This window comes from Thunnus albacares, chromosome 11, assembly GCF_914725855.1.
Source record: "Thunnus albacares chromosome 11, fThuAlb1.1, whole genome shotgun sequence".
In the NCBI taxonomy this organism is placed as follows: Eukaryota; Metazoa; Chordata; class Actinopteri; order Scombriformes; family Scombridae; genus Thunnus; species Thunnus albacares.
Window position 1 is genome coordinate 27,102,607 of NC_058116.1, and position 26,716 is coordinate 27,129,322.

The window sequence follows — 26,716 nt, forward strand, 5'->3', positions numbered from 1 at the left end:
ATGACAAAAAGAGACTCAAATGATCAAAACAAGCATGTAAAAGTCTCACATTTTGCATGTGGGTGTGTGTATCCATATCTTAGACTGTTGATGGTCTATGTTGACATATGTTAATGATTACATGCACACACCCATTTAGGTCACTGAGCAAAAACTTGCTGATGAGAGTTGAGGCACTGCCCTTAATGATGTGAGGAGGACCGCTAAAGGTTGAGGTGCGGCTGCAAATAAAAGCATCAACAGGAGACGTCTGCATCTGTGGATCTGCACTCTTGCACACAGTAAATTGCAGCTCTGTCAGTTTCATGAACGAGTGCTGAAAGACAAACTGTTGATTTATTTAAAGTGCTTTTTTTCTCTTACAGGATCTGTAGTTTCATCTGAAGTTTTAACATGTACGGACACAACCAAGGTAAACAACAACACTTTTAAATGTATTGAATGTGCATCACTTCTTCTAAATTCTGACTTATGGCTGACTTCTCTCTTCTCTGTATGTTTAGGAAACCAGTACCCTCCTGGGTACCCAAACCATCCTCAGCAGATGCCAGGAGGATATCCACCCCAGTATCCTCCAGGCGCCGCCCCGCCACCACACTACCCTCCTCAGCCCCACGGTCCACCAGGAGGCAACCACGGCTACCCACCTGGACCTGGTTATGGTCAGGGCCAGGGCCACGGACAATGCCACGGACATGAGCAGGGCCACGGACACGGACAGGGCTACGGACACGGGCAAGGTCACGGACAATGCCATGGACACGAGCACAAGCACAAGCACGGGCATAAACACAAGCACAAGCATGGTCACAAGCACAGAGGTTGTCACAAGAAAGGAAAGGACAGCCACGGGGTAAGATGCAGAAGTTTTCTCCAGTAGAGTGCAGTGGATGTTGATTGGATTTATTAGAGTAAAATTGGCATTTAAATTGACTTATCTAAGGCAAGAATTGATGTTCTCATCCAGGTGTAATCTGAGGTTTGCATTAGTTTCTCATCACTGACTGAAATAATGGAACTATTTATTTTTCTGTTCTTCCTTGTTATAGTCCTCCAGCAGCTCCTGCAGCAGCGATTCTGACTAGATGAAGATGAAGAGACAAGACAAGTTGCCTTTATCTTCCTTCTTCTTTATATTATAATCACTATTTTACCGCCTGAAGTTAAAGCTTAAAAATAGATTTGTATCCAACACTTGCATTTTTACAATCAAGCTTTTGTCAGAACATACTGTATATAAAAACATGGCTTTAGCTTTAACAGAGATCTGCCACATCATGACATGTTAACAGGGAATAATGTCATATAGGTGCTTCTTAACTTTCCATAATTTGGGTGTAATTACAAGCATTAATGCATCCATGTTTGTGTTTGTGAGAAAATAAAAATAAAAATCATAAATGCGAGTAAATTAACGATGCAGCATCTTGCTTTTTTTAAATTTTGTTTTGTCTCTCTACAATATTTCTGAATACACTTGTGACCGAGGCGGACTCTTTATTTTATTTGCCCAGGGAAGGATGACTGACCACAATTGTTCAGCCAAACCTTGTTCACATTCACACAGCAGTAAATCTCACTCTGGACCTGCCGGTGCAGTCTCCCTAATCTCATTTTGATAACCTGTGTAATCAAACACATGTTGACGTTGATTTTCAGCCTTTTATAGAACATGTTCGCTGATCTCTGACGGCTGCTGCTCTTTGTTCTTGTATTAAAAAATGAGGCTTACATGCTGTGAATTCTGCAGGATTGTTATGTGGTTTAACTGCTGACTGAAGATGGGCTCACCACAAAACCACAACGTCTAATATCAATATATTTCACATCAAACCTCTTCCTCAGGGGACACAGGCTGATTCTCTTCATGTGTATTCGCTCTCCAGTCCTTGTTAGCGCTCATTTTGACTCTCTGTCTCTGAAAACCAGGTCAGAAATCTTGGTGCAATCCTGGACTCAGAGTTAAACCATAACAACCATGTGAAGTCAAATCTACCATCTTAAAAAAACATTGATGTCCAGGATTTAGAGAGACTAATCCATGCTTTCATTTCCAGCAGGTTAGATTACTGTAACGGTCTGTTCTCAGGTTTCACCAAAATAAAACTCTTCAGCTCATTCAGAAAGCTGCTGCTAGCTGACATAGAAAACTGAACACGTCACACCAGTTCTCGGGTCTCTGCACCAGTTTCCAATATGTGAAAATAGAGTTTAAAGTACTGCTGCTTGTCTATAAATCTTTTCATGGCTTTGTACAGACTTTCTTTCTTGTACCAGATGAACCCTCCTCTCAGGTCATCAGGTAGAGGACTGCTAACGTTTCCCAGAGTGTAAACTAAACATGGAGAAGCAGCATTTAGTTACTGTGCAGCAAACTTCCAGAGGATCTCAGACTTTGACCAAAAAACATTTATGTTCTGCACTGCCTTTGACTGAACCTTAAGTAAATTAAATATATACCTATACCAGTATCTAAGCCTCTGTTCTTAACTTGTTCTGTTTCCTTTGTTTCTGCATTTTAATGTTTTAATGCACTATGTAAAGCACCTTGTGTATGAAATATACTATAAACTCACCTCACCTTGCTATCATATCATTGTAAGTTCACCTAGAAACACTAGTTTGCTTTATGCTTTATTTGCAATGTCATTGTGGTCTCATGTCTGTTTTATTTCAGCTTCTATCAGTGGCATCATCATGAGTCATGTAAAGTGGTCATTCACTGCGCAGCAGGCAGAAATAGTATTTTAGATATCATATCATATCATATGAAAAGAAAAATCAAATGTTTTGCTGCAAATAGAAATGATTCAGGTCAGGAGCTGATACTCATGAACAGGCAAAGTCTTACAACAGTTTTCAACCTGTAAAATATATTATTTATCATTACATTCAGTATTTCAGTTTAGCACATTAACATGTTGACATTTAAGGCTGAAGGGAATGTCATTAACTTTGAAGGTATTTGGAATTCATTAATTAATGAATTGGAAAGAAGTACACAGAATTATTATTATTATTATTATTATTATTATTGTTACTATTATTATTATTATTATTATTATTATTATTATTATTATTATTATTATTATTTTAGAGATCTGTTTATCTCATCTTATCTAATCTTATCCAAGATATGAACTTGGTCTGTGCAACATTTAGTGGTGATCCCTCAATATAATCTTGACCGAAGTGGTGAACCATCCTTACAGACATGTGTGAAGATGAGCGACTAAAAACATTAAAAAGAAAAACAGAAGTTTCATAGTTCATGTTTAAAGAGGACAGGAGTGAGTGGTTCATCTCTACAGCAGGTGGCAGTGTGGCAGAGACGCAGCGTGGACTGAAGCTCCATCGATGGTGTGTATGCCCACCTCTACACTGACCAATCAGGAGCAGCTGTGTGCTTGCGTCAGAAGTAAGTGACCAATCAGAGGTAGCTGTGTACCTCTGTCAGGAAGTAAACTCCAGAAAGGAGAGCAAAGCAAACTGTGCCTCAAGTACAGCCACTGGCCTCACGGCTTAAATCAATAATAATAGTAATAATAATAAATATGTCCTTAACGGTGTTGACTTCTACTTACAGGTACGTGTCAAGTGACGACGTATGTAGCGATTTTATTCGGTGCAATCAGGTGTTTTTATCGTAATACTCCGAGTTTGCTAAAATCATGTAGCTTGTTTTAAATGTCACATAGTTAGCAGTGGTGGAAGAAGTATTCAGATATTTTACTGAAGTAAAAGTACCAATACAGCAATGCAAAAATATTGCATTACAAGTAAAAGTCATGCATGAAAAATCCCACTTAGTAAAAGTAAACTTACATAAGTATTAGCATATAGTTAAAGTATTGCAGTAAAAGTAGTGGTTTGGTCCCTCTGACTGATATATTATTATATATGACATCATTAGATTATTAATAGTGAAGCATCAGTGTTAGAGCAGCATGTTAGTGTTTTAGCTGCTGCAGGTGGAGCTAGTTTCAACTACTTTATATACAGTTAGCTAGTTTAGTCCAGTGGTTCCCAACTTAGGGGTCGGGGCCCTCCAAAGGGTCACCAGATAAATCTGAGGGGTCGTGAGATGATTAATGGGAGAGGAAAGAAGAAAAAACAAAGTTCTGATACACAAATCTGTTTTCAGTTTTTGGACATGAAATATTGGATCATTTGAACATTTATTGAGTACCTAAAAATTATATTTAAGTGCAGTACTTGACAAAATGCAACAGATTATTGATAAGTTGATTGATGTTATATAATGCTATTTAACGTTCTCAACCACACTTTCCTTGTTGCTTCCCTCAGACTGAGGTCCCTCTGCAGACTGAGGCGAATCCAGGGCCACATGGTATGTATATATTTATACATATATAAGAAAACAACTTTTGTTCCTGAGAACTTCACCTTGTGTTTTTCTCCTGACAGTGACATTATGGAGACTGTTGTGTTTTGCTCTTCATGTGTTTTATGATTTGATGCATTTTGATTGTTTTGTGCTGATGTTGGTTTTACATCTGAGATAAGACCAAGCAAAGTTTTCACCTGTTGTGTTCAGTGAAGTTCTGTTCTAGTTATTATGCTCCTGTCCAGTCTAAAAAAACTCACTTTACTCTATTTGATACAGTTTCTATTCTGTGTATCACTGTTATATGAGTCTGTTGAAGTGATTTTATTGAGTCAGTTCCAATCAAAGCCTTTTCTATCTGTCTTTTAAAGTGATGACACTCTTCACTATTTAAATCTACTGGAGTGATCTTGCTCTTTCTGAATATATAAAGTGTGATTTAAAGCCTTTTGTCTCTATTTTGGATCAGATGTCGAGTCATGTGGAACAGGAAGTTGTCATGGAGAAAGTGGGCAAAGCCGGCGTGATCACCCTGAACAGACCTAAAGTCCTGAACGCGCTCAACCTGTCCATGATCCGACAGATCTACCCTCAGCTCAAGGTATGATGACAGCTCAGCTTAATGCAAACGTCTACTGGGACAAGAGTCAAGGACTGGTTATGTATGTTTTATGTATTACAGCAGCGTGTTACTGATCGTAAACGTCTGTCAGTATCTCACTTAGTTTGACACTCAAGGTCATGATGTGATTGAGAGTCGATACAGTTGCTCATTTTGCTTGTACATACATTTGCTTGTTATAACAAGACGTTTTTCTTGTTTTAACTAGTTTTATGTTACTTTTCTTGTTAGTACAAGAAACTAAATTATTCAGTTTTAACAAGAAACAGTTCTTGTATTAACAACATGTTACTTTATCAAGTTATATCACAAAACCACCTCTTTATTTCACAAAATGAACCTCATCTCATTAAAACAAACTTTTCCTGTCATAACATGATAAGTTGTTAGAACAATATGTTGTTAAATCAAGAAAAAAAATGCAGTCAGAGCCTAAAGAGACGATATTGTGGCCTAAATCAGCTAGAAAAAGAGAAAATGACATAAAATACCTAGTTAAAGATATGAAAAGCATCTTAAAAACGAGAAAAGAAACTGAACAAATACTTTGTTTTTTATCATGGTGGCAGCAATACGTTGCCGTGCCTACGATTATGTAGCAGTCTGGGGAATCTAATTCATTTAACTCTGAAAAACAGTTTAATGTAACCAGATAACAGAAGACACACATAAAAACGGTTCTAATAAACACCATCCCTCCTGTCAAATAAAAAATGTGTGTGTTTGCTGGAAGTAGAAAGGACACGACTGATGCATCATTTGTGGTTTTCAGTTTCCTCAAACTGTATTTTGTGCCACTTGTTGTTTTGCTTTCAGTCTTTTTTTAAAGGCCACATTTATCCAGATCTTCAAATGAGAAGGACACAGTTTGTGTCACGATTAAAATGTCTCAGTTGTTGTTTCTTCTATTCTGAACGTCTAAGATGTCAAAAAAATGTGTTGAATCTAGTTGCAGCTTAGATGTTTTTTTTTGTGTGTGTGTGTGTGATTCTAGAAATGGGATAAGGACAACGAGACTGACATTGTGATTATCAAAGGAGCAGGTGGGAAAGCCTTTTGTGCTGGTGGAGACATCAGAGGTGAGTTTTAACCATTTAGTTTGGTATCTGTGGAGCTTTTGATGTGCAACAGGTTGACTGTAGTTAAAACCTGCTGCTGCTTCAGTAATGTTTTGTCTTGTTTTCCTTTCAGCCGTTACAGACGCGGGGAAGGTCGGAGACTCTCTCGCACAGGACTTTTTCCGTGAGGAATATATTCTGAACAATCTTATAGGTGAGTTTTATGATTACAATCACACCTGTATTATCAATTAAATGTGTCATGTATTGATATTCATTCACCTACAGTCTCACCTATTGACTGTATATAAATATGGACATCATGACAATCAGTGTTCAGGCTTCTAATTGATCACTTTACATATTTTAAATGAATTTTCCCTTCTTTTCACACATTTTATTTGATCTTTTAAGGAGGGTGCAGTAAGCCATATATCGCCCTCATTGATGGAATAACAATGGGAGGGGTGAGTACAATTATTTTTAAGGTATCATATTTCATTATGAATCATACAGGTCGGTAAACCTTATAGCTTTTTTCATTATTTCTAGCTATTTCTAAACAGATATTTACACACTATGAGGTATCTGTCTTCATAGATTTATTATGTTTGGTCAGTTTTGGCTCCTTTAAACTTGGACTTTCTTTACCCTAAACGTGTTTTTCACTGTAATTTAAAAAACTGCAAAGGATGGGATGTATTGTATGTCCTTTTTTGTTTTTAAAGACTTTATTCATCACAACAAATTCCATTTCAACACAATCACATCCAAAAGTCAGACATTGTAAACTGAAATTACAACCAAGTCTTGTGAAAGACAAATAGAAACAAACACAAAGACAATAAGAAGAAAAAATAAAGTAAATAAAGTGAAAGCAGATTAAGTTCTAAACGTTTTCAGAAATGTAGTTTTAATAATTAATTGCACATATAATCTTTTAGTTTGAAGACATTTTTAAGGAGTTTATAAAATATATAAAATCCCGAAGAAATAGAGATAAAATTGATAATCTTTTACAAAAAAACAACATTTGTGAATAAAAGATTTTCCCATTATAACATCAGTCTCAGAGTCTCTGCATTCAAATTGTTTTATAACATCTTTAAGTTGTTTAAAATTATGTTTATGTTGGAAATGACGACTAAATTGATTTATTTATTTATTTATGATTTATTGAACGGGACAGTGTGCAGTTTGAAACATTAAAGATGCACCGCACCAGAGTTAGCTTGAAGCTAATTTGCGTCTGTAGTCCCAGACAAAAAACATACAACAGCACAACAACAAACAGTAAAAAAAAAACAAAAAAACAAACAAACAAAACAAACTAAAAAGCTACACACAGCACATCACATACACCCACAATGTCAATTAGAAATAATGTAAACTAAACTCAATGGTCACACAGCTGATTGGTCTTTAGTACATGTTTCAGATGAGAGTGATTCATTCACTTTTATACAAAAAGTAAAGTCGACATTGACATCAAACACTTGTGGGGTTTATGTCATGTAGTAAGTGTTACAAGTGTTGCTCCTGCTGTGAGAGGTGATATCAGACTCTACCTGTAGGTGTCAGTAGAGAGCTATCGGCCAGAGGCGAGGTGGCGTCTGATTGGATGAAACATAAAGTGACAAAGCATTGTTGCTGCCACTCGTTTCTTCCCTCCACGTGTCAGATATGGTTTTTGGAATTTGAATTGGTACCTTTGCCCCACAATAAGCAGGACGACTCGTCACACAGACAGAGAGCTGCACGAAGCCTCGTTAATATTATTAATAACTCAGCTGCTCAGAGGAGATTTCTGACTTTCTGGATGACTCTGTTCTCTCTCTCTCTCTGCTGTGACCTTGACCGTGTGATTTTTACTCCGGAGGTGTCACCGAGGTCACTGACAGCCGACAGTATCCGCTGGGTCATTACTCATCATGTCTGTGTGTGTGTCAGTGTCAGCGTCCCTGTGGTGCAGAGATGTGTGAAACCCCATCAGGCCCTTTGCACAAAAATGACCCTCACTCTGCCGTTACACACTCTGGTACTCCTCAAAGAGTGTTTTGAAAGCAGTATGTTGTACAAATCACTATGATAATTAGCTGGCTCTGTCATTTTTCTATTATGTTGTTAGGAGAGGTTGAGAAACATGAGAAACACCAAATATCTTCGGTTTCTGAGTTGTTGTTTTACATTTTTGTTCGTCTGCTGCTCTTTATTCTCGTGTGTTATTCTAGATTAGATTTCAGGTCTTTGGTACTGATGTACTTTTTATAAATCATCCTTCTCCGTTGGATAGGAACAAGAAGGAAGTTAATGTGTTAATGCTAAAGTGGAGAGAATCAGAAATAACATTGCACTAGACAGGCTGAAGATATTAATGGCAGCGTTTGGCACTTGCTTGTATTTGCGTTTGGCTGCGTCTGCCGTTCGCATACAGTACAGGACAAAAAAGAACTATTACGACCCAGCTGTCTGAGGGAAAGGGAAGCAACATAAACCAGTTGGTGAAATAAAGTTATGTATTACTATGATTGGTCGTAAATGACTTCAGTGTACGAATAACTGATATAAAAGAGGCAAACTACAAAGGAGAAAGGGCCTGAGGGGTGCTGCTTAAATCAAATAGATACAACCAAAAGAGGACGCCTAACTAAAGACTAAAACCTGTCTACAAACAAAAGAAATGAGAGATAAAACCTCAACTAACCTGCTCTGCTCTTAAACATTGAATTCAGGTCTATACAGACTATACAACACTGTCTAGCACAGACAGATCAGGAGAGATGGCGGCGAGCTCAAATCACAGCTGTCCCGACCGATAACACGGCCGAGAATATATTAACGTGAGGGTCATTTCGGCAGCGGGACCAATCTCACACAGGAGACAACACGTCCTTATTTACATAAATGCAGCACACTGAAAATTGGTTAGCAGCAAAGGGTGGACGAAGGTGAAGGCCGTAACAAAAACAAAACATATCAGAGAGTGTCAGGTTTTAATGATGCGCAGCGAGTTAAAGAAAACACCGACTCACACTGCAATAACCTTTTAATCTGGTGATGAAAGGACGGATATAGAGAAGCCAGAAAAAGAGATGTTTTATCAGTGAAGCACTTAATCATGAAACTCGTGTGTTTTTATGGAGACATTGGAAGGGGAGGACACATCTTTTATACTTGCATGCAAACATTTGGAGTCTTAAGTCCAGTGTTCACTCTCCTTTTAGCTCCGTTTTGGTCTCCTCCAGCTCTTTAGCTGCTAAATGCTCCACTCTGTTTACCAGTCGGTCACTAACTTCTTCTGTCTTTTATTTGGTGCTAGGCAGTTACAGTCGGTTTATCTGAACTTTTTCAGTGAAAACAGCAGCCTGCTAATGGAAATAAGGTGAGAGATGAGAGCCAACAAAAAAAAACATGAAGTTGTGGCCCAGAAAACAGTGAGTTAATAGATGCAGAGTCGGGTAATAATTCTCTGTGAGTTCATCACTGCGAGTGAACCCTTTCACATTGCACGTAGTCACTTCATCCATTGCTGTTGATAAATGCAGTGTAGAAGCAAAGTGGCTCATTCATGACCAACCGTAGCCTCCAAACGATTCACACCAAGTCAGTTACTTAATTAAAAAATACACACTTTTGTTTTTTTTCAAGGTCCAGTGATCCACAGGTGAGCAGGATAACAAAATGTTCTCCACAGGACACCGTAGTCCTCCACAGCTACACCACACATGAAGTAATTAACATTAATTATCTACAGGTGTTGCTCCGAGGCTTCTCTTTTCTCTTAAAGTGGCAGCACCTGGTTGCCATGGTGAATTAAATTATTATAAACTGATCAGTTATTACTTAAGACACAATAACTACAAATTACTGATTTATCATTAAACATAAACGCTTACAATTAAATATTAAGCCTTTCCATCTTATAGCAAACATATAATTTAACAATAGCTTCTTAGTCTGATGGCCGATACACGAGAATGAACAAAAAAAGGTTCAGTTCAATGTTTGGCTCTTTGAAAGAATGTCGTCTCGCTACCTTCAAAGCAGTCTGGAAGTCCCGCAATTTAATAAATCCTGGAAAACTTAACATCCAAATCCGTCGCAGATGTGTAATGATCAGAAGTATTACATTTGTTTTAATTTAGACCAACCGCCTGCCAAAAGGAAGGGGACATGAAGGGGTTAAACTGTGGACTTTGACAGCCTGGAGGCTGTGTTGTAATTAAATCAAAATGTGTGCTGTTGTTTTTTTTGGGTCTGACCTTCATTCAGCGAATAAGTCAATTTTCATAACATTTGACTCCTGTTGCAGAAAAATAAACAAAAACACATAAATCTTTGCAGCTTTTGTTTGTCAGTTTATCAGTGTAGTAAATAAGCTCCAAAAACTCATCTCGTTTGCTTGTTTTTCTCATGTTTACACAGCCATGATGATGATGATGATGATGATGATGATAGTGATGATAACATCCCTACTTATCATTTTGCTTTCCAGAAGAGACAGAGGCTGTAATTTATTTGTCAGAACAAAACCGAAAGAAAACAAAAAACAGGGGGTCGTTTAACGGATCCGAGGGACGGCTGAACGCCTGGTCCGGATCTACGTCGCACCATATGTTCACTACGGTTCATCATCCCAACAGTAAAGCTGATAAAAGCTGTGTTTGTTTGAATCATTTGCTGCTGCTTATCACACATTTTTATCTTTTTTTCTTTTTTCTTTATGGATTTATGGCTTTGGGAATAAAATAGTCTCTGATCTGTCGTGTCAGCACAGAGCGGACAGCGATGTTGACACAAACCATCCTCGGGGGTGATCGCTGTTTTAATGTGCGCAGTAGTTGAAAACAGCAGAGTTCTATATAAGGAAAAAGTCCGAGAGGCACCAGAGTCCCTGCTCCCAGATCTGCTCTGAGCTCAGGGCAGAACTCCCACGTCGAACAACGAGTATTCTTGCATTAGTGATAACAAACCACACACACACACACACACACAGAGACACACATCTGTTTGCCTCCCTCTTACATCAGTAGGATCTCATCTCACGCACATCGTTCATTACTCTCTCAAGTTTCAAATCCCTCGAATTAAAGGCCTGCAAATGCTGAAGTGTTATTAATCCCTGTCTGCTGCACTTTACATTCGAGACTTTGTGAGTGTTTTGCGTTTGCTGTCGAGATCTCAAACATTTACACAGCGGGACGGTCGTCTCCTCACGTTCAGAAACTGTTTGTACGACTCTTTAACAGAGGCGGTTGCTTCCCAAATTGATGGATATTTGTCTGGAGCTGTATGATCTCTCTTCCCCCTGCAGAGAACAGAGCTCTTGATCGCTAATATCCGAGACAAGAATGAGACCCAAGAAGGTCCTCGGGGCAGGTTTTGATCCCTGCGCTGAGGTTCTCATCCCTCCAGAGCTTTGTTGCAGCCTGAGCTTGTTTTGAAAGTGAATATTTTGTGCAAGAGTGATGTGGAAAGTAACGCAACTGTTGTACATCTTCAAACAGACGGCACGGGTCTCTGTGTTTATAACTACTGTCTGTCACGTTTGTCCCTTCACACCGTCTGGGAGGCTTCTGCATAACCCACACGGGCATTTCCAGTCTCATAATGAATGCAGGAAGAAGCTTAAATCCTCTGCAAAGTCTTCAGGGAGATAATATTAATCGGGGGAGAGGTACCCTGCTGCACTAGGATGCAAAAAGTTATGCAACCGCTTTACTCCACCTGATCTAATAACAATAATATCCAGTCAACCAGATATCCTAACGAGGGCTTAATGAAGCTTTGCATATTCTTAGGAAGTGTAAACTCTCCCTGCTGGGTGGTAAATTTTGAAGCCAATCCTGTTTGCATGCATGAGCTATAAACACGCCGCTCTGCAGACTTTTGCACATTTCCATTGTTTACAGCAGGTTCTGCAGACATGTTCTTATATGGTGCTTGGTGATACGGCACCAGAACGCAACAGTCTTCCACTACTTTTATGGTGAAATATGAGATTGAAGGATCTCTCATTCCATCGGCTGCATCCTGTGATCATTGCAAAAACAATCTTCTTTTTTTTTTTTTTTTTTTTTTTGTCTTTCATTTCTTCTTTCTTTCATATCTAAAACTCTCTCACATCTCTTTCCAGATCAAGGTTCATTTAGCTAACATTTTGAAGTGCACTCCGTTTTACGTGACTCATTCGGTGTCTAATAATAGATGAAGACAGGAGGAACACTGGATGTTTTTGCTAGAACATGAGCTTACACATATGAAGCTCTGAACGGCCCGGATTAATTCAACATTATATAACAAATAATGATATGAAAAAATGCAGTAAAATATACAAAATTAGCAAATTGTGAAATAATTGCATTCCCTATTAAAACTGTGTTCATTATGTGAATTTATCCTCATTTTCATAGTAACATAGTTTCATTATAGCTATTTTTATTTAAAAATACACAATATTACTGTAAAAAATACCTTTAAATCTCAACAGAGGTTATTCTGAGACAACAGACGTTTTGGCTCGTCATAGAAATAAAAGCACAGGTAATAACATTATGATGGCTCCTTTCTATTCTAGTGTCCCAGTAAGTCATGATGACAGCGTGACAGTGAGCCAGCGTGCACAGCACCACGACCCTGAAACAGAAGCAGCTAAATGGAAATCAGCCATCAATAATTGTATTATTTACATCTGTATTTTTCCTGCTTTGACAAGTCACAATGTCTTCCATGGAAAAGGCTCATTAACTGGATAATATTCACTTTGACACTTGGTAAGAATCCAAACTTATTAGACAACCTTTATTTATTATAGTTGATGATTATTTAAAGAGGTTGTGGTTAATTTAATCAGTTGTACATTTAGGAGTTCCCTACAAACACACACAGTTTCACCGAATTTCATGGTATACTGGGATTAAAAATAAATATCTTTTGATTTCCACTTTACAAAGTTTCCTTGTTTTGTAAGAAAATGAACCGGACGCCCGTCTTCGCCCTCATGTGCAGACGTGCTGATGAAACACAGACAGATCGTGTGTTTCATGGCAGAAGCTGACAGAAGTCACAGTCCGTCTCTTTCTGGTTTTTTTGGCTCTTCGAGACGAGCAGCTACTCTTGGCAAAGGTCTGTTTAGTCTCCGGCGATCAGATATTTTTAATCCTCTGTGGTCATTTGTCACACAGCCTTATGGCGAACCCAGCGGCGCTGCTCTCTGGCTTCCCCCGCTTGTTTCTCTTTGGCTGTTCGCTAAGAGCAAGGTGAAGACAGCTTGTCGATTTCAATCACAGTCACTAATTGTTGCTTGACAGTGATTCAGCCCTCGGCAGGTGGGATCCTCTTTATATCTGCACAGTCTACTGTTTTATAGATAGTTTGATTGAGCGTTTATGAGCCTAAATGCAGCTGCTTGAAGTCATTATTTCATAAATAGAAATCTATATGTTCATTTGACTGCAACTAAACCCGTTGCAACCCCTAAGTAACCCAGAGTATTTATAATTACAGAGTATTTCCCGAAATCTACTCTTGTCTCTTCTCTTGATTGACTGATATTGAATTTAACTAACAATTTATCTGATTAGTTGATTAAAAAAAATGTGAGGATGTGTCATTTTTTTCTGTGTCATGCCATTGTTAACTGAATATTTTTGGGTTTTGGACAATTGACAATTGACGAAACAAACAATTTGAAGATGTCACCTTTAGCGCTAGGAAATTGTGATTAGATGCAGTCCTATTACATACCAACCTTGCTGGATTTTTCACTCTGCCTTGTTGGTTGCTCCCCAGTTGTCTGCAATTGCTCAACTATGTTGTGACTGGTTGCATTTTTCCTTTTAATATGTGGGTCAACTGGTCTGCAGGGTTCAGTTTCTCCCCCTCGTGTGGCTCGCCGACTCCTCCGACTGCCTTAAAAAGCATTTTGTCATAAACTTCTATGCGACATGTCAAAACACACGGTTGTTTTTCTGGTGTTGTTGCTTTGTTTTGATTCATTTCAGTTGTTTTATTGTGTTGTTATTATTTATTTATTATATAATTTCTTCTATGCTACTTTCTGGTTTCCCCTGATAAAAACATTACTTTTTCTGCTGCTACAGCAAGATCAGTTAAAATCACTGAAGGTTCAGCTTGGCTCATAAGAGGCAATAAGGATTTTTTTTTTAAATTTATAGCACTAAATGACTGTAAAATTAGCCAATTTATCACTTGCAGGGAAACAAATCAGCAAATCAGACTCAACAACATGTAAACATCAGTGACTCGCTTATCAGAGAATAAAATTAAACACTGCGTCATCCATCCAAAGCCAAAGGCCTACTGGGCTGCTCCATGTATCACACTGGAAATCATCATAACATTATATAACCTGATATTTGTCATGCATTGACCATATAGCCCAGCAAACGTTATTCAAAGAACAAACCAACCATAAACAGAGCACACGATCACACTGAGCTGTCGTAGCTTAAAGGGGACGTATCATGCACATTTCCAGGTTTTCATTCTGGGGCTCTACTGGAATATTTTTGCATGATTTACAGTTAAGAAAATGTTTTTTTTTTTTTATCTCATACTGGTCCTTTATGCAGCCCCTCAGTTCAGCCTCTGTCTGCAACAGGCAGTTTTAGCTCCTGTCTCTTTAAGGCCCGCCTCCTGATGAGCCCACTCTGTTCTGATTGGTCAGCTTCGGCCGACTTCCACCTGCTCCGGAGGATACGTCAACAAACCCATTAAACAAACTATAGTAGCAGGATTTCATCACTTTTCTCATTCTTTACTCAAAATGTCAACTTCTCAAATACATCTGTATATGTTTGAGCCAAAATCTGATCTGAAATATGAGTGTAAACAACACAAACACATATGGGAAAACCTTAGCAGCCACCTTAGCAACCAAGGCTACAGAACAGATAGCTGTTTATGGGCATATGAGGTGACGTCAGCTCGTAGGCAAAGTAGAAAAAAACACCACAAACAAAGTGTTCAAAGCCGGTTGAAGCCCTGACTTTGACTTGCGGGGAGCATTTCTATGTACATTAACCTCAAGTTTTTGAACTTTGAACATGTTTAGCAAAGATATCTGACATCATAACAGTATATGAATACCAGAAAATCCCAAAAGGCATGATATGTCCTCTTTAAACCAGGTGATTTGTACCTTCCACATTATTTAAATCCAAGGCTTATTATTTTTTCCATCTGGCAGGACCTTGACGTTTTCATGATTGTCTTTGCTCTCGGTTTCATTCTTTGTATGTCCCAACTTTACAACGAGCACAGTTTGAGTGTCCAGTCACCATTTTAAAATGCGCTGTATTAGACTAAGCTAAGTGATGTTTACAGACTGAATCAACGTTGCTGCCAATTCTTAACCGCAATACTGCAACAAACAAATCCCCTGCAGCCCTAAAAGCATTTTTTTCTCAAAGACAACAATTATAAATAATGACTAAATATGTAAAACTTTACTTGACCCTGGAAAGGAATTTTTTTTTATGTGCATGAAATCATCTCAAAATTAAGTCAGTGGGCCAAGACGTTGGAGAAAAACGAGAGGGAGACACTTAAATGTATAGTTTGGGCTGCACATCACAGACCAAAGAGATGTCTTGGCCTATGTGTCGGATGAGCAAATTTCATTGGAATTAAATGGACGCCATCTTATACTCTAGTATCCACTCGCCGCATGATTTGTAGCCATTGCTCATGTGCGCCTATAAAGCTTAAAGAAAAACTGTGTATGATATCAGGCCATACAAACAGATTTACGTGACGTGACCGTGACACGAAGCAGATATATGTATTAGCTAGAGGAAATGAATCACCTATACGTATCCTAGCCTCTAGTTCATGTGTACGGTGATCCCTCAGGGGGGATTTACCCGGTGACCTTCCACAGTCATCAGTCATCACCAGTCACTGACATACTGCATTTTTCTCAGGCTTGACCAGTTAATGACCCTGCTCCCAGGAGTCCTCCCACAACATATCCCCTTGTAGATGAATGATTAGTCAATTAATAACAATCTTCCAGAACGTTGAAGGTCAACGAAGTAATGTGATTACTTTCCATTACTGTTGGATCACATCTCCTCCAGAAACTAAATAATTCCATCTCCTTTTGTTTTTAATCTTTATTCCAGTGTAGAAGTGTGATCAACTGATCAGTTTTTGCCTTTAAAGAACACGATGCACTCTTGACCCTGCTCTGTTTTTAAGTGAGATGTCTCACACTTTGTTTGTTTAGGCAAATGAACGTCTAGTCTGTTAGGAAAGAAGAACTAGGAAAGGTTATCTGAAGTGCGTGATACATGGTGACCCCCATTCTAAGAAGTGATCGTTGGAAAAGGGGAACTTGATGCAAGAACTGGACAGTCATGACACCATATATGGAATTATTATTGATAATCTTGCAGGAAACAGGTGTTGACAGTTGTGTTAGGCAGAGGCTTAAAGTATAAAGTCTTTGTGTGAGCTGTTCAAGGTACTCCTCTGCATACGCTTTAGTGATTTATTAAAGGCAGTTGGACTGCAGGAGAAATACTGTGTCTCTGGTATTCAGTCGCCTTTCTCATCTAACTACACAAGCTGTAACGACTAGTGTCTACCTCGTCTTCTAGTGTTTAGCTTTATGACTGCTTTGTCATTTTATTTTTAATGTAATTGATTATTTTTATTGTATTTTGCCATTGTCAGCAGGGTTTCAAATCACTGTAAATAAGAGCTCATTCGTCTTGTCTCCTGCTTGTATGAAGGACAGTTCAGTTGAAACAGTGCATGACAACATTTTGACTGAGTTTAGCTCATCGTTTGACATTTACATTACATAAAGATTACAGAATGAAGCGTAGGGTACATTTGTCTATATTTGTCTCAAGTTCATTTATGTTCCCTCTGCTCCAGACCGATCTATGTTGTCTAGTGTCAATTCACGATTTTAATCAATTTTATGTTTGCCTGCAAAAATGCAGAATTGAAACATCATATTTTTTTTAAGACAGCTGAGCAAGAATAATAAAAGACCTGCAAGGACAGATAGATCAGCTCACTAATGGATCTGCTTTTGTTTGTATTTCTTCAGATCATCAGTCTGATATCTGCAGACTGCTGCTAGCTAGCGTTAGCTGCCCGGCAGGTAGAGACAAAAGCTGTGTCTCAAATCACATATTTCTGTTTGTACACTTTCATGTAGTACACTGTGTACAGTATGTACTTACTGACGTAGTGCGCAAATTTCTACAGGGTAGTGTTGTCTCAAATCAAACACGGCCGTTGTGCACTTACCGCATGACGATCGCAAAGTAGCATTAGCTAGCATTAGCATTAGCTAGCGTTAGCATTCGTTTTATCGTTTGCACTACCAAATCATTACAGACTGCTAAATTAACCCAAAAAACATACTGATGACTTATATTGGACAACAGTATAGTGGTGCTTAGTGCTAAAAAACTCATGTATAACTTACATTTGTATAATGTGGCAATGTTCACTGTAGTTACAACGCACTCGGCCGCCATTTCCAGTTTGAAAAGTGGTCCCTCCCCTTCCGCTACGTAGCCAAGATGGCGACCATTGAGGGCGAGAAGTGTTTTGAGTGCACCGTCCGGGTACTCACAGTACACTGCATTTTTCCATACTTCTCAGTGTGAACGCACTCAAAATGTTAAGTGTAAGTACAGAAGTACGCGATTTGAGACACAGTATGTAGAATCTGGAAACGCAATTAGAGCAAACTGAGAGCTCAGATCGGTGTGCAGATTCATTTTCGTTCTGTCCTTCTTGTAGATGTGGCCGTTAAATTCAGTACGAGATGAGCAGAGACACCTAGCCACCTGGAGTCACACATAGTGAAACTAATGACGTCCCAGTTTACGGGACTGTCATGAGTCAAAACAGCTAATGTAGCAGCTAGCATCTACGTTACTTTTTGACAAAAAAATAACATTTTTTTGCATATTGTAATAACTTGATTTTACAATTTAGACATTTTACACATCACGCAGACATCATTCTGCACAGTGAAGCTCAAACAAGAAGAAAAACACATTTTTGAGTGGACTGGGACCATATCTGAACTACATGGTGCTTCACCTGTCAGGCAATACAATGTAACTCCCTCTACACCAGTCTCAGTCAGTTTTCTCTAAAACGTTTATAGTAAATCCAAAATACAGCAGCCAGACTTCTAACCAGAACTAGCCGAAGGTCCCACATTACCCCTGTTCTCGCGTCCCTCCATTGGCTTCCGGTGAAATTCAGAATAAACTGCGAGAGCTAGCTACATTTCTTAGCTCTCCTTGTTCCCCATTTCACTTCACGACCTCTTAGATCCTCAAATCTCAGCCTTCTATCTATCTATCCCCCGCACAAACCGCAAATCAAAAGGTGATCGCGCCTCCGCATTCTCAGCCCCAACCCTGTGGAGTCATCTTCCACAATCTGTTAGATCCGCCGAATCCTTGGACTGTTTTAAACGACGCCTCAAAACCCATTTATATCAGCTAGACCTCCCCTCTTGTTCCCATGTCCTGTTTTATGTCAGTTTGGTTGATTTCTGTGTATTTTATCAATCTATTTGTTTAAATTTTGTCAATTAAGAAGTGCTATATAAATAAAAAAAAGCTTACCTGTCTGTGTATCTACATTGTTTTATACATATTTGTTTCTGAGGATGTATGCAAAGGGATGTTATTTCCATGGTAACCTAATCCGACTCACACACAAACACGCACAGAGTCCTATCTGTGCTGGAAGTGTCCTCTGGCCAACGCTGCTCATTAGCCTTCACCTCTCTCCCTGCTGGGCCTCACACACTTTAATCACACACACACACACACACACACACACACACAGACACACACACACACGCTCGTCCTGGTTTACTTTTTTTTTTTTCCCCAGTCAGCACTTTCTATCTCAAACTTCACCTCAGTTCCTCCCTGTAGAGGGTGACAGTGATTAATGTTCTCTCCATGCCCTCTTTTCCCCCCTCTGTGTATTCTCTTTTTCCCAGCATGGGACTCTATTTCCACCTCTTTTCATTATAGCATTGTTTTTTTTTTTTTGTTCTCCTCCACCTGCAGGGTGTAGGTCTATCAGTTCATGGCCGGTTCCGAGTGGCCACTGAGAAGACGCTGTTTGCCATGCCGGAGACCGCCATCGGTAAGTCCCGCTGCACCGGCTTCCTGTTTTTCCTTGAGGGGAGGGGGTGGAGGGGGGCAGATGCGCTGGTTGGCCTACATCAGTGTGAGAGGGTATCTAGTCCATTAATTATGAAGCAGCAGTGATTTTAGCCGCAGACCCAGCTGGACTCAATTCACACGCGTTCATCGACACGAGATCTGTCTGCACGGAAAGCCGAGGAGGGTTGACTGAGTTGTCTTCGGTGCGATATATGATGAAGGCCTGTATATGTTTCCAGCTGAGCTTCAGTTTCTCACAGATACACTCCAGGAGGATGAGACATAAAAAAAGAAATATTACATCATGCAGAGAGGGAGAGAAGGGACTTACAACTCCAAAAATTCTTTAATTTATAAATATGCCATGGATCAAACACAGACATGCTTTGTGAGGTTTCCAACTGTAAATAGTTTCTTCCAGTTGAATTAATAAAACGTTACGCTTTGGAAGATCTCATTTCATCTGTTGTTCTGACTGAAGCAGCTTTTAAAGGGGACATAACAAGCTTTTTGTGATTTTTCTGTCTTTTATATACTGTTATGATGTTGTTCAAAGTTAGAAAAGGTGAACGTATTTAAAATGCTCCCTGAAAGTCAACCCTTCTCTGAACGCCCCATTTGTGAAGTTCCTCCTCAAGCCAACATCAGATTGTTCACACATGCCTACAAACGGCCGTCCGTTTACTAGTGTTTGTTGCTAAGATTGTTCACGTTGTCCACTCGCGTATTTCAGATCAGATTCAGGCTCAAACATGTACTAATATATTTGAGAAGAGATTATATTTGAGATTACTACTATTATTCATTCTTGTTGCCTCCGGAGCTGGCAGACGTCTGCTGAGAGGCAGCGTCTGAGAGCTAAGAGACCTGTTACAGACAGAGGCTGAACCGAGGGGCTGCATAAAGGACCAAATAAGGAGTTTTTTGAAACTTTAAATCATTAAAAGATATTCCAGTAGGACCCCAGAATATAAATATAGACCTGGAAATGTTTACGATACGTCCCCTTTACGTAAAAAGAGCCACTGATGAGTTTTTCTGAAGCATGAACTGAAATGACCTGCCTTTAAAAATATTCCACTCCATCAACAGTGTCTTTGTTAATTGTATTTAATGGCATGTTTTCACACTAACGGTGAAGTTAAAATCCTAAATTAGAGAGCTGTGAAAAGTAGAACAAAACAACTGTACATTTCTTGAACTTTTAAACCTCATTTGCATAACTGATACCACTTAGTGTCTGCAGAGATCATCAAGAACTTATCTCGCTGTCAGTTCCTCCAGTGTAAACAGCTATAGTTTGCTCTTTAGCTAAATGACTCTTGCAGACAGATGGCCTCCTCCTGAGGCTCTGAGGAGATTAGAAACAAATCTCTAACAACTGACTAATTACAGCTTACGTTATGGTATAAACTAGCTCGTTGTCACTTAAATCCAGATGGTTTATCACAGTTTTTTTTATGTGTGTATGAATTATTTACAGAAGGCTTGTTATACCAAAGCATTAATCACAATGGTTTTGTGGTGAGAACGAGCCTGTAAACAAACCAGACAGCTAATGTCGTCAGTGTATTCACTTCATAAAGCTGGATAACTGATTCTGAGATGGTCCTCGAGCAGTTTTGATGGTCAGTTTAAAAGCTTTCTGTCCATATTTTATTATATTTAGGTTATAATCAGGTGACAAGTGGGAAATGATGTCAGTATTTTGTGCAGAAACTACAATATGTCTGGAAATCTGTATCATCCGTAGATGTATGAGCTCAGGGTTGATCTTTTTTTCTGCGGTTATAATAAGTGTATGTTCTGATGATTGACTTCCTCACGCTCGCAAACTTCCAAGGACACTCATCCTCTGTTGAACACACAGATACTGACACACACACACACACACACACATCAAGCTTATTCCAGTGCAGTCTGGGCTCGTAGATCTTCAGCTGATGCCTTTTTTTTTTTAACGCTGTCTAGCTGCGTGCGGTGGAATCTGACTCACATGTCTGGGGCAGTAAAGATGAAGAGCGTGTTGTCAGCGGACAGGAAATGAGTGCAGCAGGAAGGAAAAAAAAAAAAGGTCCTTGTCGATGCGGTCCGAGCGTTGTGTGAAAATTTCTCAAAGGCGAGGCCACAAAAAGGAGTTGGAGGAAATGGGACGATAATTGAATTGCGCAGGCTGAGAATTGGCTCTCTGAGTGGACTGTATGTGTGTCTGCAAGTGTTAATTATTGCGCTTGTTTTCCTTTAATCCACACACATACACCCATGCGTTTTTGTCAGTGTTGTAGTACAAACAATAAAAAAAACACTATATCCTGTTTAATTTTATTATTTATGGTCCTATAAAGGTAATAATCTCTCCAGTCATTTTGGCGAGATGGCGTAAAATCTTTGCTAATCCTCTTTGGAGCCTCTGTGGTCGTAACACATTGTCACTATTGTTCATTTGACTTCCAGCACGTCATCCTTTCTGCAATCAGCCACTTCTAATTCACAATGCACAGTTTTCCATGAGAAAACAGCATTTTTCAGCTGCCTCCAGACCCCAACGTGCTTATTTTAGCCTTGATCTTGGGGTCGAAGTCTCTCAAGAGTCTCTTTTATGTGCTGGGTTTTTATTGCTGCTATTATCGCGCCGTCGAATCTGGATTTTTCCACTCAAGTATGCCAATATTATACATGAAGCTTCAAGTGCCTGAAATTCAGTTACGTAAATTTACGTCTTGAAATGTTCTTGAATATAAAATTTCACTTATTTGACTATTTCTCAGGACTGTTCAGGCTTAAACAGAGTTTGTTTCATTGACATCATCCTCACTCTCTTGTCAGTTTTGTTGCACCTGTTTGGACAATTAAACATTATTATTCTAATCGTCTCTTACATTGATTCTGTGAGCTCAAGTGATTCCCAGCACATCTCCTGACATCAGCCTGAGTGGAGGTCTAATCACCCTGAAGTGAAAACGCCTGTGTGGGTGTGCAGGGCTTTTACACATGGTATATTTATTCCAAGTCAAAATGTCTGCTGTAGAAAGGGCCTATAGTTTAAACACTGTCATGAAGATATCAATAATAATCCTAAGTTTTACTGATTATTCTTTTTGAACTAATAACCCCTTTCCAGGCCCAGCATTTTATTAGTCAATGTAGGTTTTCAAAAGAAGGTTTAAAAAAGCTTGTTGCAAGGTTAAAACTGCCTTTATTTGTACAGCACATTTCAACCATTGCACATTTTACATAGAGCATAAATGGCATCAAGACAGAATATAAAAGCAACACAAGTAAAAAGACATTTAAATACAATTAAAAAGTGTTACATTTGGAAATAAAAGGAAGATAAAAAGGAATAAGAGATAAAACAGGAGAATAAAAGTTACAGTGCAGAGTAAGATGTTAACCCTCAAATTTGGTTTAATAAAAGGCACAACAATAAACAACCCAACACCCATTCAAATTAACATCCATATGAAATTGTAGAAATGAATACACACAGCCAGTCAAGAGCCTAAATGACACACAGTTAATTAAAACAAATTAAATATAGTCAAAGCTAACTTGTTGATATGTTAAACTTGTAATGTAAAAAGAGAAAATGTTGTGTCTTGTACTGACTGAACTGTTTCCCTGTTTCTTACAACATCATGAGCAAATGAACAGATGGAGAAAAGGGCTGATCCTGATTGTCCCAGTCTGGATTTTAGCATGCAGCACCAGTACTGCCCCTGCCCTTTAGGGGGCCCTGACTATAATTTATTAATTGCCCCCCCCCCCCACCCCCCCTTCCACAGCTCTCTCACCACTACCAACAACATTTTATAATTCAGTAATCACCCTTAACAGATCAACCAAAGACATTGCCTTGTAAAGAGAGATAGAGCCAAAGATGCAGCACCAGCTGTATTAGGTTTCACCACCACTTTAGGACAAGATTGTGCTGTTCACCAGTGGTGTAGTCCAGTTTATTGTAGTGGGTATGCTGTGATTATTCCCTCTCAGCCTTGTACACACCCTGTAAGCACCACAACACTCACTAACACATACTAATACATGAATCCACACATAACTGAGAGCATTCAGAAAGACTGGGTATGTGTTATCAACTATTTATTATAAGCAAAACAAGACTTTAACAGATTTGCTGCTGTTTTAGTGTTAATCACCATACCTGGTGATTTCGCATGGCTGCAGGAGACAGTAATTCACTGCTTTGACAGTCAATAGTGCGCCTCACAATGATAGATCTTTGGGCTTCTTACTCGTGGCCTTGATGAGAGAGTGGGAAAAAAAATACAAAGAGGAAAGGAGAGGAATTAAAACAGTATGTTCACTTATCTTCCAAACCGTTGTCAAACTAAGGTTACGTATCTGATTAAATGCAGGGGAAAGCATCCAAGAACTGCTGCAAGACTAATAAGCTTCAGAGACAGAACTCTTATCAACATCACAATCAAATTATGCATACTGGGTTCACCGTGTGTTAGCCCACAAACCCTGGAAAAAAAGATGGAACACTTACAGATGTCCCAGCTCCCGGTCCACCTGGTCCAGTTTCTTCTGTTTGCTGGCAGTGTCCTCGGTTTGGGGTAAGAAGGGAAGGGGTGGGGTCACTACAGAGCAGCAGTATAACGTTCGTGGGTGGTGGGTGGAGTATCTAGCCTGGTAGTCAACAAAGCTTTCAAAATACGTTTGCACTCAGGCATCTGACGTCTGAGCATCTCCTTGCTTGTGTGGCAGAGTGATGTCTTCTCAACGTTTTTATTTATTCTTTATTTATTCAGTTTACTTCTCAGGCACAGTGCATATTAATAGACATAACTGTAAATATGCCAGAATTAGCCAGAAGACTAGTTTTCATCCATAGTTGCTGGCCAGGTGTGTGAAGTTGGAAGCCTAAAGTCAGTGTATAATCAAGAAACACGTTTAAAACAATGATCATAATGTAAGGCATGTCAGTTACAGTAAAAGCAGAACACAGGCATGGGCAGAAATAAAAGCAGAACGAGTTATGATTCAACAGAACAGCTTAAACAATTATAGAACTGCTGAAATTACATTACAGCTACACAAAAACAGACATGAGCAAAAACAGATATGAGCAACAGGACAACAGTAGCACTAAGGTAAGTCAAGCAGCAGAGCAGTTTAGCAACACACAAGTTGTGTATTGATAGACATTTGCCAAATGATGAAGGCATCCAAACTAGTGCTTGTAAGCCATGTTCTTAACTTTGTAGAAAAGGACCTGGAAGTGGTGGATGCAGTTTGTAGACCTTGCACTTTGGCCACAACAAATGGGAGACACACCATGATAAAGTTTTAACAAAAGATGAGTTTATTAACCAACTTAAACCAAATTAAGCCAAAGTAAAGAGGTAACTAAATATGTAAAGCGTGGGTTGTGGATATCAGTAGCATCAGTGGTGGTATCAAGACTCAGGTTTTTTAGCATACGGGATCAGGATCAGGAGCTTGAAGGTCCCTCTCATCGTCCAAACTCTCAGCAGGAACCTCAGGATCTGAAAGCACAAAAGAAATCACAAATGCAGGAGTAACATTCACCTCCTTAGCTACAGAGTCACTAGGACCAAACTGGTGACGCTCAGTTTTAATGGTTGTACAGTATTTTCTAACGAGCTTGTGCACCTTCCATATTTTTTCGTGCCACTTCAATCAAACAGCTGGCTGATGACTGGACTGGGACAAAGCAGAGCAGGCTTGACAACTTGACTCTTTCCCAGTGAGCTGGCACGTCATGATGTGAGCAGAACCATCACACTTAAACCGATGTTGTGACGTACTTCCTTGGCTTGAAAAGACTTACCAATTGATGACCCAGTGAGTAGGGGTTTCTGGCACAACTTCACCTACTTCCAAGGTTCATGGAGAAGGGAAAAAAGTCTCAAGAGGTCAAAACTCCAGCACAAAGTTGTATATAGAACAACTTTATTGTAAGACTAACGCATTTCGGCTTATGGCCTTGGATGACCCTGATGAAGGCCACAAGCCAAAACACGTTGGTCATCATCAGATTATTTACATTGGACAACAACATTGTAGATCTCTTGTCCCTGCAAATGTTGTTCATAAGACAGAAACCTTTCACAGTCAGCCGTGCTGCAGGAGATGATCTGCATGCATCGTATGAGTGGTTTTTAGGCTTCCAGGCTCACTGTGTGGGTGCTGAAGGTCAAGGTCTTCACAAAGATTGAACCGCCTGCACAGTCGTTTCACTCGTGACTCACCGTGCAGTATGCCAGGTGTTGATGGGCGGTTGCTTGTGTCCAGAATGCTGAGATCACGAAGCATTTCTCCTTCCAATGAGAGGCGCTTCTTCATGTTGTTAATCAGACTTTGTAGGAAGTGCTTTGCATTGATTGAGCTTTGCATTGGACTCCAGGGGAAAGTGATCTGAAATGTCCCAAAGCCTCCTCCGATTTCTCCCCCTGGAGAGTCTTTGAATGACGCCAGCACTCGGATGATACGCTTCAGAAGCTGTTCTGCTCTCAACAGTTTGATTGAATTTGTCTGAGTTGCTGAGACAGATTTACAAGTTCAGACACAGAAATTCTTTGCTTTGCATACGATGAGCTAGGCCTCTGTAAGTTTGCCTCTCTTCCTTGTTTGGTCTCCTGCAGCATTTTCAAAATGTCTGAGTGCTTCGTACGACCTCCACACAGCCTTTACAGCACAGAAGCTGCTGGCCAACCATCGTGTATTTAAAAAACTCAAAACTCTTGTATTGGATTGACTGTAGAGGTTGTGGATCTTCTCCATGTTGTCTTATATTTACTTAATTTTCTGTCTCTCCACTCTGACCAAGGATGGCTGTATTTAAATTCCCTACCCTGACTCTCAGTCCACTAACCTGACGCGCCGATGGTTTGTTACACAGAACCATCAACCAACCAGGCACTTTCAAAAAATACTTAGCAGGTGATTGGATGAACCACCTGTCTAACACCGTCTTACCTTGCAAGACAGTTAGATTTGTTGGATCACGCAAGAATCCTCGTAGGACGCTGATTGGTCTGAACCACTGGTGGTGGCTGAGGAAGTTACTGACCCTTTTCCAAAAGTTAAACTATACAATTATAAACCATTTTTTTAAAGTATTAACATCTTCAGGAACATATGGACTTGAGTACAGAGTAGGGAAGGTGGAAGGCACTCAGAGACGGACTAACACATTGATGGTTTTGGTCCTTTCATGGGATTTATGGATTATAAGATTATAAGAAGAATATAGAACGTCAGCCTTATTATTGGGTGTGGTGATTATTCATTTTAAAAGTTATCTAATTATTGATTATTCCCTCAGGATAAAAAAAATATCTGCATCTATGATTTTACTAAAGCAGGATACCATCAGGGCTACAAATGCACAGTGTGTTTTAAAGTTTAGACTAATAACTTTCTTCAAACCTACCAACAAACATTTCTATCACACTCATCTCTCTCTCTCTCACACAAACACACTCGTACCCTCCCTCACGTCTTAACATTA

General features: G+C 39.4%; 2 protein-coding genes across 2 annotated transcripts in view; both read left to right on the forward strand.

Moving 5' to 3' along the window:
* The first annotated feature begins 235 nt into the window (after positions 1-235).
* Positions 236-1,375, forward strand: LOC122992488 (annexin B11-like). The gene is made up of 4 exons (XM_044366311.1): positions 236-281; positions 366-412; positions 504-853; positions 1,050-1,375. The coding sequence occupies exons 2-4, from the start codon at positions 394-396 to the stop codon at positions 1,083-1,085; spliced, it is 405 nt and encodes a 134-aa protein (XP_044222246.1). The 5' UTR covers positions 236-281; positions 366-393; the 3' UTR covers positions 1,086-1,375.
* Positions 1,376-3,452: 2,077 nt separating this feature from the next.
* hibch (3-hydroxyisobutyryl-CoA hydrolase) overlaps positions 3,453-26,716 on the forward strand; it is a 33,188-nt gene continuing 9,924 nt past the window's right edge. Inside the window, exons 1-7 of the mRNA XM_044365548.1 lie at positions 3,453-3,586; positions 4,309-4,351; positions 4,818-4,949; positions 5,965-6,049; positions 6,162-6,242; positions 6,443-6,495; positions 19,117-19,195. Coding sequence (XP_044221483.1) covers positions 3,555-3,586; positions 4,309-4,351; positions 4,818-4,949; positions 5,965-6,049; positions 6,162-6,242; positions 6,443-6,495; positions 19,117-19,195 — 505 coding nt within the window. The 5' untranslated portion in view covers positions 3,453-3,554. The remainder of the gene's footprint in view (positions 3,587-4,308; positions 4,352-4,817; positions 4,950-5,964; positions 6,050-6,161; positions 6,243-6,442; positions 6,496-19,116; positions 19,196-26,716) is intronic.

What these genes read in the sequence shown, in the direction of transcription:
- LOC122992488 (XM_044366311.1), top strand. An exon ending in AAGGAAAGGACAGCCACGGG is followed by an intron (nt 854 to 1,049) that starts GTAAGATGCAGA and finishes TCCTTGTTATAG; the next exon opens with TCCTCCAGCAGCTCCTGCAG.